This window comes from Ursus arctos, unplaced genomic scaffold, assembly GCF_023065955.2.
Source record: "Ursus arctos isolate Adak ecotype North America unplaced genomic scaffold, UrsArc2.0 scaffold_1, whole genome shotgun sequence".
NCBI lineage: Eukaryota > Metazoa > Chordata > Mammalia > Carnivora > Ursidae > Ursus > Ursus arctos.
The window spans coordinates 96,065,771-96,078,800 of record NW_026622763.1 but is presented as its reverse complement, the minus strand read 5'-3'; the positions used below and the strand labels follow the sequence as shown (position 1 = coordinate 96,078,800).

General features: G+C 40.1%; 1 protein-coding gene across 8 annotated transcripts in view; it reads left to right on the top strand.

Moving 5' to 3' along the window:
• Positions 1–13,030, top strand: part of DOCK10 (dedicator of cytokinesis 10) — a 261,368-nt gene that overhangs the window by 225,050 nt on the left and 23,288 nt on the right. For 7 of the 8 annotated variants that reach the window (XM_057305125.1, XM_044381059.3, XM_057305116.1 and 4 more), the window contains 13 exons: positions 24–135; positions 846–967; positions 1,055–1,169; positions 1,261–1,327; positions 1,548–1,595; positions 2,373–2,474; positions 4,352–4,476; positions 5,749–5,861; positions 7,406–7,543; positions 8,217–8,399; positions 8,919–9,029; positions 10,995–11,210; positions 12,862–12,919. In XM_057305125.1, the coding sequence (XP_057161108.1) occupies positions 24–135; positions 846–967; positions 1,055–1,169; positions 1,261–1,327; positions 1,548–1,595; positions 2,373–2,474; positions 4,352–4,476; positions 5,749–5,861; positions 7,406–7,543; positions 8,217–8,399; positions 8,919–9,029; positions 10,995–11,210; positions 12,862–12,919 (1,510 nt within the window). The remainder of the gene's footprint in view (positions 1–23; positions 136–845; positions 968–1,054; positions 1,170–1,260; positions 1,328–1,547; positions 1,596–2,372; positions 2,475–4,351; positions 4,477–5,748; positions 5,862–7,405; positions 7,544–8,216; positions 8,400–8,918; positions 9,030–10,994; positions 11,211–12,861; positions 12,920–13,030) is intronic. The other variant, XM_044381058.2, reaches the window with a different exon arrangement.

Below are 13,030 nucleotides of genomic sequence, written 5' to 3'. Positions count from 1 at the left end.
TCTCTTCTGTGCTTCCAACGCAGGGGTCTAGAGACGACCTCAGCACCAATGGAGGATTCCACGCCCAGTCAGCTATGAAACACGCAAACTCTGTGGACACATCATTTTCTAAAGATGTGTTAAATTCCATAGCAGGTACTTAAGACCTTGTGAGAACACTTGTGTTTCACTCTCATCCATGTTTATGTTACATAACATCGTGTTCTTACCCACTCCATAATTCAATGTGCATAATTTCTGTATGTCAAAGTATACTATATTTATATAGTGAAAGAGTCTCTTTACCTATTTCTTTGAAAACCATCCAGGGGCTTCCTCTTCTACTTAGCATTCAGCTTGACTTGGCTCAAAGAGCGATCTACTCAGATGTTAGCAAATTGCTTCATTCTGGGAACAATCTTTAAGTTTTCATTGCGTACGACCTGTTAAAATTTAATAGCCCGTCAAGCTCAAAATTTACTTTTAAGAACTATTTTGGAAATGTCATCTTCATTTCTTATAAATTGTCAAAACTTGAAAGCTTCTTCCCCAAAAGCAGCCTTATGAACATTTATTAAAACATTTTTAAAAAAGAAAATTTCTTTTAAGAGAAATCAAAAGAACAAGCTGTTCTTCATTTCCATTTATAATGGCCTAAATTTTCCTAAATCCTTAATACTGGCATGGCCATCGTGACCATTCTTACGGTGTGGCACGTCTTTAATGGCAATTCCAGGCTCTGTTACATCAGCCTTGCCCAACGCTGCTACCACCTCAATGCTCCCATCTTTTTGGGTCATCATTTTAGCTGTGTGTGTGCCCGTTGCGTCTCATTACCACCTGCGTGCTGTGGCTTGTGTTTGCAGCATTTTCATCGATAGCTATTTCTACAGTAAACCATGCTGACTCCAGAGCATCCTTAGCGAGTCTTGACTCCAACCCAAGCACCAATGAGAAGAGCAGTGAGAAGACTGACAACTGTGAAAAGGTAGGGTTTCTCTCCCAATTATCCAGCACCTTGTGACTCAGCAGTCTCTCACTCTAACTCGATCCTTCCTGGTTCTTCTACTCCTAGATCCCTAGACCCTTGTCTTTGATAGGCTCAACCCTTCGATTTGACAAGTTAGATCAAGCAGAAACCAGGAGTCTTCTCATGTGCTTTCTTCACATTATGAAGACAATTTCAGAGGGTAAAGAGAGCTCTTGAAAATTATAATTTTTAAAAAAAGGAAAAATCTTTAAATTTCCAAGAGTCTCATGCTCCATGGTGTTTCCTTTCAGAGACGCTGATTGCCTACTGGCAAAGAGCACCCAGCCCAGAGGTGTCTGACTTCTTCAGCATCTTGGAGTAAGTTATAGAGTTGATTTGTTAACATTTTTTTCTGGAAGCCTCAAAATAGTCCAGTATGTCATCCTTCATCCTAAGGACCCATATGCTGAACTATCTATCAATGGTAATGCATGAAATATTTAAAGAAAATATAATATTTTTCTTTTAATGTATATAAATGGTTTATATAAATAAAAGGGCATGAATAATTAGAATGTGACTTTTTTTTTCTTCCTAGTGTTTGTCTTCAAAATTTCAGATACCTAGGGAAACGCAATATAATAAGGTAATAACTTTTAAATTCCAATAGGTTAGTCTGGTCTTTAAAAATAATTATGACAAATAGTCGTGTATCGGGTTACACGTACAGATATATGTTAGAAATGTTAAAATGCACATTAGGATTGTGAGTGACCTCACAGTAGACAAAGGAGTTTGATGATTGCCCTATACCCATAGTAGATCTAGGACTAGTTAAAGCTGTCTAGAGAGAAAAGCACAAAACATACATTTCTGAAAGGAAACCACATTTCCTAGATAGTCTGAACTAACTTATCTAGCATTTGTATGGATGTAATGTAGTAGATTCCTCTTTAAGAAAATACATCCAATGTGAATAAGTCACAGGAATAAAAGGTGCAGCACAGGGAGTATAGCCATTGGTTTTGTTGTTTGTGGACAGATGAGATACACCTGTGGTGACGGCCGCATACATATAGACTCGTCAAATCACTATGTTGTACACCTGAAACCAATATAACACTGCGTGTCAACTATTCTTCAATTAAAAGGAAAGAAAGAAAGTATATACACCCAGTAAGCTAAAAAGAAAAATGAACCTGGAATAACTTTTGTGTTGACATCCTTTTCTCATGAGAGACCGTGAAGCCCCCAGCACCTTGGCTAAACCCCCATTTCCCACTGCCAGAGGAAAATGTGATTTTGTTTTTCATACCATGTGACCTAGTTCATTGTTCGGTAATCGCTTTGCCAGTTGCCGTTCTGTATTTATAAATAAATTACAACTACTGAGCTATGATTAAAGCATCAGTTTTCCTTGCAGAAAAATTGCCGCTGCATTTAAATTTGTGCAGTCCACCCAGAACAATGGAACTCTCAAAGGATCTAATCCTTCCTGCCAAGCATCGGGTCCCTTGTCACAATGGTAACATCGCATTTGCTTGATACTTGTAATCTTATGGTGTGTATAAGTGTGTGTATATGAGTATATACATGTGTATATATGCATACAGATGTGCATATATGTATGGGGGTGTGAATGTGCACACACACATGTGTATGTATGCATATACTTCAAACCAAATGCATATTTCAAGTAACTCTATGTTTTTCTGGAAAAAACTTCTTAGGTACTGCCCGATCTGCCCCGCTAGCTTGTGAAGACCTAAGAGGCAAGGATTATGCTTTGTTTATGTGCACTCAGGGCACAGTGCCATGCATAGGATGAGGGTCAATATGTACCTTAATTTAATTGAACCCAAAAAGGCCTAATTCCAAAAAATGACTCATTTAATGGTTGCTAACCTCCGAGGGACAAAGTAAAATGTGAGCTTGTATCTCCCCATTCCTCTCGGTCATTGTAATATGTTAGCAGCATCCTTAGGGCTCAAATTGTTTTTTAAAGGATCAAAGGCAGTGAGGAAGCACAGAGGGCTCCATAAGCTCGTGTTAGATTTCCTAGTCATTACACTGATCTGACTAGCATACACGACCTGGAGTCATCCTTTATTAACCTACCCGGTGGGAAAACTTTGCCCTGAAATCTTACTTTAAATCTCCCCTGGGTCTAGTAAATAAGAATTCTTTGCTAAAATTTTCTCCAGTTTGATTTATTCTTCCCAGAGTTACCATAATAATATATAATATGAAAATGGCTGTATTTTAGAAAGGATTTTAGAAATAGGAAAGTGGTATATAACCAATAAATCATGGAGTAAATTTTGCCTCTTAGTCCATAGAGACTCCTTGAAGTGGCCCCTTGTGTGAAAGTAAATGAGAAAAACATAATAGGCATGTTTTGCAAGTGGTAATAGAATAGAGGACTATAAACTATGACTGTTTATGTTTAAAAACAATAGTAATAGATCTGAGGTCACTGTAGGTTTCTTGATGTTTGGTCAGTTAGGTTTCAGGCTTCTTCCTGAATGATCTAGACAAGTCCTGGCCATTCCTACATCTCCCCTTCCAGAAACCAGGATTTTTTTTCCTCCAGAATTTCCAGACTAAAATAGACTCAATACGCGGAGATAAGCCAGTCCCAAAGTTCAAGCCATTCAGCCCAGAACCCATTGTTTCTTGTAGCTTCAGGAATGACCCGGACTCCCCTGGCTACTGAAAACCAAAGTTAGATCTTCTGGGCCTCAATCCATCCAGAACATTTGATTTGGCCAGAACCAAATGAGCCTTAAAGAGTGTGAGCAAGAGAAAACCATTGCCTCTTCTATAGGCTTGACTCTTAAGGGTATCTCCTATTACCTGCTTTCCTCAAAAAAATGTTCTATTATCTTGGCCAAATGGTAGCTTAAATGAAAGTCAAGAATGGGAAGTGTTCTTACTTCTACATCAAGCTGGCTCATTCCCCCAGATGGAAGTGCCAAGGAGACATTGAATGAGAGCCATTGCAGGCCATTGTCATCGGTCTGGGAACATAGCTGTACTCAGGGCCCCCTTAGCTCTCTTGCCTACCAGGATGGAATCCCATGGAATTCCCATGGAATCCCATGATTTCATTAAACAATAATGAATATGCTTGTTCAGATTTAAATTCAATATCTATTATTCTTCTATCATCCTTTGGTATTGATTATCCTTCTGAACCTTTTTTTTTTTTTTTGGCTTAAATAAAATTGCTCCAGAAGTATTCTTAAAACCCCCTTTTATCATATTACCTATAATCAATATTTTTAATACAATATCTCTGTTTAAAAATTGTTTATATTTGACTCAATCTAGAATACTTGATTGAACATCTGTGTGTCGTATCTCTCATACTTTACCCATTTTTTCCTATTTAATTTTCAGGATGCATACCACATCCGCTCATGAAGGACATAAGCAGCACAGATCACAAACTTTACCTATAATTCGAGGCAAAAACGCACTTTCAAACCCCAAACTCTTACAGATGTTAGACAATACCATGTCCAGTAAGTAAACATGAAATAATAGGCATGTGATGGTGATCGGTGTTTCTCTAGATGTGTGGAAAATGTGAAATGCACTATAATGTTTCAGAAACATATGGGAAGGTTGGCATGCCACCGAGACCACTGCTTTTTCAGACTCGCTGTAGCCCAGGGAATTTTTCTTAGAGGGAAAAAAATCACTAGAGAGGCGGCTTAAAAAATGTAGTGTCCTTATAAAGAAGAAAGGAAAAAGGCAAACCGCTCAGTATCATCTGCTGGGTGCAGCTCCTCTGGTATCAAGTGACTTTGCCATCGTCGGGCTTATAGGGCCTCTCGCAACAAGATCATTACTGTCTGCTCTTCAGGAAGAGGGGAAATTGTCCTACAAGCAGTAAGTGTGACATCTTGAGCACAAGGAAGCACACATTCCAGCTTGTAAACGAGGAAAAATGGGCCCAGTGTTTTGTACTGTGTACGTGTTGGTGATTATGGGCATGGGACCAGACTTACCTGTTTGAAAGCATGTGCCTTCACCTAAAATACCTTTAGTGCCGTTAATGGCCATTAATGCACACTGCCCACAGAGACTGCACATTTAATCTGTTAGCCTGGGAGCATAAACTTGACCCAGACGGAGAATGAAAGAAATACAACTCTGTCAATGCCTAAGTCAATGGAAAAGAAGGAAGAAATAATGGCAAATGGATCCCTCTTGTCTACAGCTGACATTTGAAAAGGGCACACATACTATCTTAGTTTGAGTTGCTACGACAAGTTAACAGTCTGGGTGGCTTAAACAACAAAGTTCTCATAGTTCTCATAGTTCTGGAGGGTGTGAGGTCCAAGGTCAAGTGCCAGCAGATTTGATGTCTGGTGAGAACCCTCTTTCTGATTTGCAGACAGCCACCTTCTTGTTGTGTCCTCACATGACAGAGAGAAAGTGATCTTTCTGATGTCCCTTTTTATAAGAGCGCTAACCCATTCATGAGGGCTCCACTCTCATGAACTAATTACCTCCCAAAGATCCTGCTTCCAAATACCATCACACTGGGGTTTAGGGCTTCAACATAGGAATCTGGGGGGACACAAACATTCTGTCTACATCCACTAACGACTCTGTCTAGAGTTTTTGATTCAGCCAATAAGGTAATTTAACAAACAAAAGCGCTTTGATTTAATAAGTTGCTTATCAAAACACCAGTCAACACGAAATAATGTTATAATAGAAGAAAGTCCTTTATGGGATACAAAGTTTCTTAGACATTTATGAGTGTTCTACCTTATGTTTTGTAGGCAACTCCAATGAAATAGACATTGTGCACCATGTGGACACAGAGGCCAATATAGCTACAGAGGTCTGCCTGACTATTCTAGACCTGCTATCCCTCTTCACCCAGATTCACCAGGTAAGTTGATGCTGACATCTTCTGCAACCGTGATAAAATGGGAGGTAGGAAAGTCGTGGGAAGTCAAGAACATGTTTTTAAAGTATTTTATGAAATTAATTAACCTTACATAAATCAACAGATGTGTGAGTGGAAAAAAATTTGAAAGATGAGACTCAGAATTTACTACTCAAATGATATAAGTACATACGTATGTCACTATTGGTCAAATAATAAACATTTTCCTTATTCCTCCTGCTTCACTCTCAGGCCAGCCCGGCTGAGGGAGGCTGTGACTCTACTTTTTCGTCTCCAGGGGAGAGACGAATGACAGCTAGATCCAACAGGCTATACTGCTGAGCATTTTTCCTGTGCTTATTGGTCATCTGTGTAACTTGGGTGAAATAATACCACTACATACTATTAGAATGACTCAAGTTAAAAAGGCTGACCATACCAAGTTTTGGCAGGGATATGGAAAAACTGGAACTCTCATCCACTGATGGCGGGAATGCAAACACTCTGGAAAACAGTATGGCAGTCTAAAACGTTAAACCTGCGTCTATCGTGTGACCAGGCATTCCAATACTAAGAATTTACCCCGGAGAAATAAAAGCATTTGGTCACACAAAACTGTGTACACAAATATTCATAGAAGCCTTATTTTTAATAAATGCTGAAAACAACCCAAATGTCCATCAACAGGTGAATGGATTTTAAAAATGGTAGTATATCCACACATAGAATACTGCTCAGTCACGCTTAGTGAAAGAAGCCAAACAAAAAGAGTATTTATTGTATATTTCCATTTACATAAAATTTTATAAATGCTAACTATAGAAATTACATGTCCGTTATACCTCAATAAAGATATTTAAAATATTAGCTCAATCTAATGAGCTTACAGATGTTCAGGGCTGAACTGAATAAAGTCTACACCACAAAATGATTATGCCGAGAAAGACCTGCTTTCAGGTGAAATGTCATCATAGTGGTAGAAAAAGCAAAAACCACATTTTAATTCTTTATTACTCAGTGCAAATGTTGATAAAATCTCAGACATCGCAAAGGCCCTACGATGCCTACGAGGACCTGCCTCTCTGTGACCTCATCTGTGACCTCATCTTCTTCCTCTCTCCCGATCTCACCCATGCCCCATGCTCAGGTTGCTCTGCTCTTTTTTTTCAACCTTGATCTCACAGGCTTCTTCCCAACTCATGTCCCTGGTACTATCTGTGTCCCCTTAGACAGTCCCTTCAGATATGCCCATGTCAGTGCATCCATTAAACAGGTCTTGACTAACCACCCTATCTAGAGTAACCCTATGCCCAAAGCAATTACTTTTTATCATATCCTATCATTCTGCTCTATTTTCTTATTTAGCAATTTCTTTCAATCATTGCTGTGTAGGTTTCAGTGGGAACACAGACCTTCCCTTCTTACTCAACACTATTTCCAGCCCCCAGAATTGTGCCTACCACATAGTAGGTTCACAATAAATCTCTTTTGAAAGAATACAGCTGCCCTTTAACTCGTCCTAAATACCTTCCGTGTTAAATTTCCAGAGACAGCTCCAACAATCCGAATGTCAAAATTCAATGATGAAGAGGGTCTTTGACACCTACATGCTCTTTTTCCAAGTCAACCAGTCGGCCACAGCGCTGAAGCATGTGTTTGCCTCCTTGAGATTGTTTGTATGCAAGGTAAGCATTCTCCTGGTTCCAGTGAAAGCTCGGGGAAGGATGGTGATCAACACATATTAATCCTGACATCTCTCAGGTTGGAGGAAAGAAGGCTTGTTTTCTTTTATTTTGGTTTATTTGGTTTTATTAGACTGTTTTGGGGTTTTAATAAGCCATTTGATTCATGGTCTGAAAATAAGTTCACAGCCTTGACAGCCTATCTGCTGGGATATCAAAAGGGAATAAAATTAACATCTAGCCATCGTTCTGGGGTTCTCAGTGTTTGTGGCAGAGACTTAGGTAAAACGCACATCATCAACTATGTTGTCCTTTCATGCCGCGTAAAGTTGCCACATTGAAATAGACAGAGCTACCATCTTTGAGGATCCCTGTGGTTTTACAGTGTTGGGTGAACAGAAAGCATTTCAAAGCTCTCAGTCCCTGGTTCTGGGTTGTCATTATTGATGCATGAGAGACTTACCATGTACAGAATGATTATTTCTAGGAAAAAAGAGAAATATTAATATAGACTTAAATAAATACAAGTCTATCCCTTCCACTTGTAGATGGAAGAAAAAAACAAGGTTAAAAAAAAAAAGAAGGTGGATTTTGTTCTAAGGAATTCTAAAACTGGGCATACACAGAGCAACATGAAAACACGATCCGCCCTTAACCAGTCCTTCTATTTCCATAGTTTCCTTCAGCATTCTTTCAGGGGCCAGCCGACCTGTGTGGATCGTTCTGTTATGAAGTCCTGAAATGCTGTAACCACAGGTCACGGTCAACGCAGACTGAAGCATCAGCACTTCTGTACTTTTTCATGAGGAAGAATTTTGAATTTAACAAGCAGAAGTCAATTGTCCGGTCCCACTTACAAGTAAGTGCTGCCAAGTTTCATCAATGCTGTTGGGAAAAGCACTCATCTGTTCCAGCGCTGATAAAAGCCTCCTGGCCCCAGGGCAAGAGCTACCAACTCCCCTACCAGACCCCGCCTTAAAGACAGCACGGTCGCTCTCACTCAGAGGAAGAGGGCAGGAGTCAGCAAAGCCCATAACTCCATTGGGACGTTTCCTTTCTTCCGCCAGGGAAGAGAATCAAATAGAAACCGGAATCAGGAAATCATGGCTATCTCTAGGATGCCAAACCCCGCCAGATTCCGCACGCAGAAATGTCTTTCTTTAAGGCATCCCAAGATTCCTGTGACCTTCTCATATATTTAAGATTCTAGGAAACGCCCTAGATGACATAACCTTCTAAAAATTTAATGTGTGAAGATGCTATCCTTTGGACCCACAGGGAGAAATCAATAATCCATTCATCCAGCCCAGTGGATTTCCTTAAAATTACTATTTCTGAATTACTACTTTTGAAGTTGCATTGTTCTTTTCTCTTCTAGCTCATCAAGGCCGTAAGCCAGTTAATAGCCGATGCTGGGATTGGAGGCTCTCGGTTTCAACATTCTCTTGCAATTACCAATAATTTTGCTAATGGAGACAAGCAGATGAAAGTAAGAAATGCTTTGTGGACATTTTCAAAGACTTAGGAATAAAACTGAGCTGAATTCTTTGGTGAAATATCAACATCATAAAAAGATACAGGTTCTGCATTTTGTTCACTGAGACTTGAACTGAGTGTGACGTTGAGTGCGCTTGTTTGAATTAACAGTAGCTCTAACAGCGTCAGTCTGTCATCTGTTAAGTGGAACGTGCAAGATGGGTGATTGAGTGGGATATACAAGAAAACTAACCACGAACATCCAGAAATACTCATAACCCTGTTCTTGGTCAAATTTATTGAATCTTTCTTTTAGAAATTTCTGAAGACTTCTCCTTTAGTCATAGTACCGAAAAGTCCAGGGATAGAGCTTGGCATCAGGCGTGGCTGAACACAGGAATTAAAATAATGTTTCCGCATTAATTCAAAAAGATAGCTGCACCCCCATGTTCATGGCAGCATAATTTATCATAGCCCAGGCATGGAAACAAGCTAAGGTCCGTCAGTGAATGAATGATTAAGCAGTGGTGGTATATATATTCAACAGAGTAGCATTCAGTCATAAAAACTGAGGCAGTCCTACCATTTGTGACAACATGCATGGACATCGAAGGCATTATGCTAAGTGGAAATAAGTCAGACAAAGTAAGACAAATACTGTATGATCTCACTGACATGGGTAGTCTTACAAAAAAATTGAAAGTCGTGGAAAAAGAAATCAAACCTGTGGTTATCAGAGGCAGGGGGTGGGGACTGGAGAAATTGGAGGAAGGTGGTCAACAGGTACAAACTTCTCTTTGTAAGATAGATAAGAACTGGGGATGTCAGGTACAACATGATGGCTATAGCTTACACTGCTCTGTGCTGTAGAAAAGTTAGTTGTGAAGAGAGAAAATCCTAGTTGTCATCATAAGAGGAAATTTTTTCCTTTTTCCTCTTTTTCTTTCTTTCCTCTGTATTTCATCTACATGAGAAGATGGCTGTTGGCTGACCTGTTGTGGTTCCCACTTCACAATATATGTAAATCAAGTCACCATGCTGTATGCCTTAAACTCATAAGTGATATATGCTAGTTACTTCTGAATAAAACTGGATAAAAAATTTTAGTAAAAAAGTTTTTCCTAAATTAAAAAATCATCATATGTTCAAGCCCCTTCTCCTACTGCCTCGATTTTTGCCTCTACCTCTCAGTTCAATTTTCCTCTTTGTTTATTTGGTTTACAAGTAGGCTCTCCCCATGAGCTTACTCTCTCAGAAATTCTGATCACACTGGAGTATCCTGTAAGTGGAAAAAATGCATCGGGGCACCTGGGTGGCACAGTCAGCTAAGCATCTGCCTTCAGCTCAGGTCATGGTCCCAGGGTCCTGGGATCAAGCCCCATGTGGGGCTACCTGCTCAGCAGGGAATCTGCTTCTCCCTCTCCTTCAGCCCCTACCCCTCTCCCTCAGCTCATGCTATCTCACTCTCAGTCTCAAATAAATAAATAAATAAAAACATTAAAAAGAGAGAGAGAGAGAGAGAAGAGAAGAGAACACCTCATTCTATAGTGCCAAAGTCCCAGACCTGAATCTCTTTGTCTAAACCTTGTATCATATGCCCACTCCTAAACTGATCACTGGCTTGAGGAATCAAAGAATATGATGGGCCAGGCCAGTTTGGTGGGCCACCCACTGGTGCCTGTGAATGAAGTAGACACCTTCAAATCACATGAACTAGAGCCAGAGAGGAAAGCACCTCAAAGAACAATCAGGATGCTCTTACTAGAAGAAGCTAGGTGAGCAGATAAAATGGAGTCTACTGCAGTTCTTATGTTCAAATGTGTACAACCACAATCACAACACATGGAATGCATATGTGAAGAAAGTACATATTTATGAACAATATAGAGAATGTACCAAATGTGATGCCAAGTCACTTGAAGTAACTTACCTTAGGCATTAGGAACAGATAATGACCCAGGCTCTCTGTTTTCCAAAGAACAGCAACTTCCCAGCAGAGGTGAAAGATCTGACGAAACGTATAAGGACTGTTTTGATGGCGACAGCTCAGATGAAGGAGCATGAGAAGGACCCTGAGATGCTGGTGGATCTCCAATACAGTCTGGCAAACTCCTATGCAAGCACCCCTGAGCTGCGGAGGACCTGGCTCGAAAGCATGGCCAAGATTCATGCGAGAAACGGAGACTTATCTGAGGTGATTAGCGAAGGCTCAGTCCTTCTCCATTGACATTGTCCTCTTTATCAGGCAATTGGATTTTCACCTACAGTAGGCTACCATATTTTTCCACTCATCTAGATATGACCCAATGATACATAGATGTAAATTTGCACGTAGGATTCAAGAGTGCCCAACTCCATGTAAATGATACCAAGTCAAGGACAGAGTCGTTGGTATCAGCTGTAATTATAGGATATGTAATGCAGAACCAAAGGTTAAAAGCCTAAGACTATGGAGGATGGTTGTAATGGTATCTGGAAATTGAGTTATGTAAGTTAATGTTCTGTGTCTTAAAACGTCTTCCCTGTAATTGGAGTCGGATGGGGAAGTTTGCCACCATGGTGAGTAATCTCAGGCTGGGGTAATCTGTCCTTATTTGCAGCTAGTCTGAGCTGGTGATGGAAATATTAACACTCCCACGAGCCATGTGAGGAGAGTGCACTGTGTGAAGGTTATAAATCAATAGCTAACTTTTTTATGTCAGTTCAAATACTGGGTGGATTTTTATGCAGCAATTCATGGCCCCAAGTGGTTTCAGGATACCAAATGGGAAACTTGTGCCTTACTCTCAGAAATATGCCCCTTTGGCGGCTCCTGGGTGGCACAGCGGTTAAGCGTCTGCCTTCGGCTCAGGGCATGATCCCGGCATTACGGGATCGAGCCCCACATCAGGCTCCTCCGCTATGAGCCTGCTTCTTCCTCTCCCACTCCCCCTGCTTGTGTTCCCTCTCTCGCTGGCTGTCTCTATCTCTGTCGAATAAATAAATAAAATCTTAAAAAAAAAAAAAAGAAATATGCCCCTTTGGAGAAGACATTAATTTGTCTGGGATAGTCCTAACACCTGAAGTTCTTCTAAATGCATGTGAGGGATCCTGGGATAGAAATAGAGCCAATCAGAAACTGCAGTTGGAGACAATTGGATGGGACAAGAATGAGAAACTCCAGGTCCCTTGGACGGCCCAGAAAATGGAGAAATAACTCCACAACCTTCAAAGGGAAAAGCTGAAGTCATTTGGACCCTTCAGCAGGTCAAGTTCTAGTACGTGTTCAGCAATGTTCAGGACTTTTCAGTAGATGTGAGAGAACAATAAAATCACCATATAGTCTGGTTGGCGGGAGCACACCTGTTACATTAGGCCACACTATTTAATTAAGTACCACCTTGTGAGGCGACCATCTTAAAGGCAGTAGGTATTCCAATGGGGCCATTACTGGAAGGAGAAAAGCCAAGAAGGTTAACTTAATTTTACTCCTAATTTAGATCTCGATGCTATAGCTTGTAGTTTTAACAAGAGAAGAGAACTGTGGATTTAAAAATACATTCATTAGACTTAGATATTAAGGAAAGGAGGTAATTCTATTGAAAAATTCTCCAGGTCAGCTCATTCACCCACTTGAAGACTACACCCAGATAAACACAAACAAAAATGCCCAAATATGTGTTTTATTCTTGATTATGAACTTTTTGGAAATCAAATCAATTCTTGTTTTTGATTCATTCATTAAAAGGATTCCTCCACACATTCTCACATGGAATACTGACTCACCTTGGAAGATTCGTCCTGATTAGATGAATAGTAAAATCGACACTGTGCCTTCCTCTGAAACCCTTTTCTTTTTATTGTAGGCTGCTATGTGCTACATCCATATAGCTGCCCTCATTGCGGAATACCTGAAAAGAAAGGGTAAGATGGCTGTGTGCAGGGAGAGAAGTCTAGAAGTTGACATGTTGAAACCTAAATTAAAATTAACTTATTAATTTTAGGTTGTATTAATCTCAGTTATGTTTTGTTAAG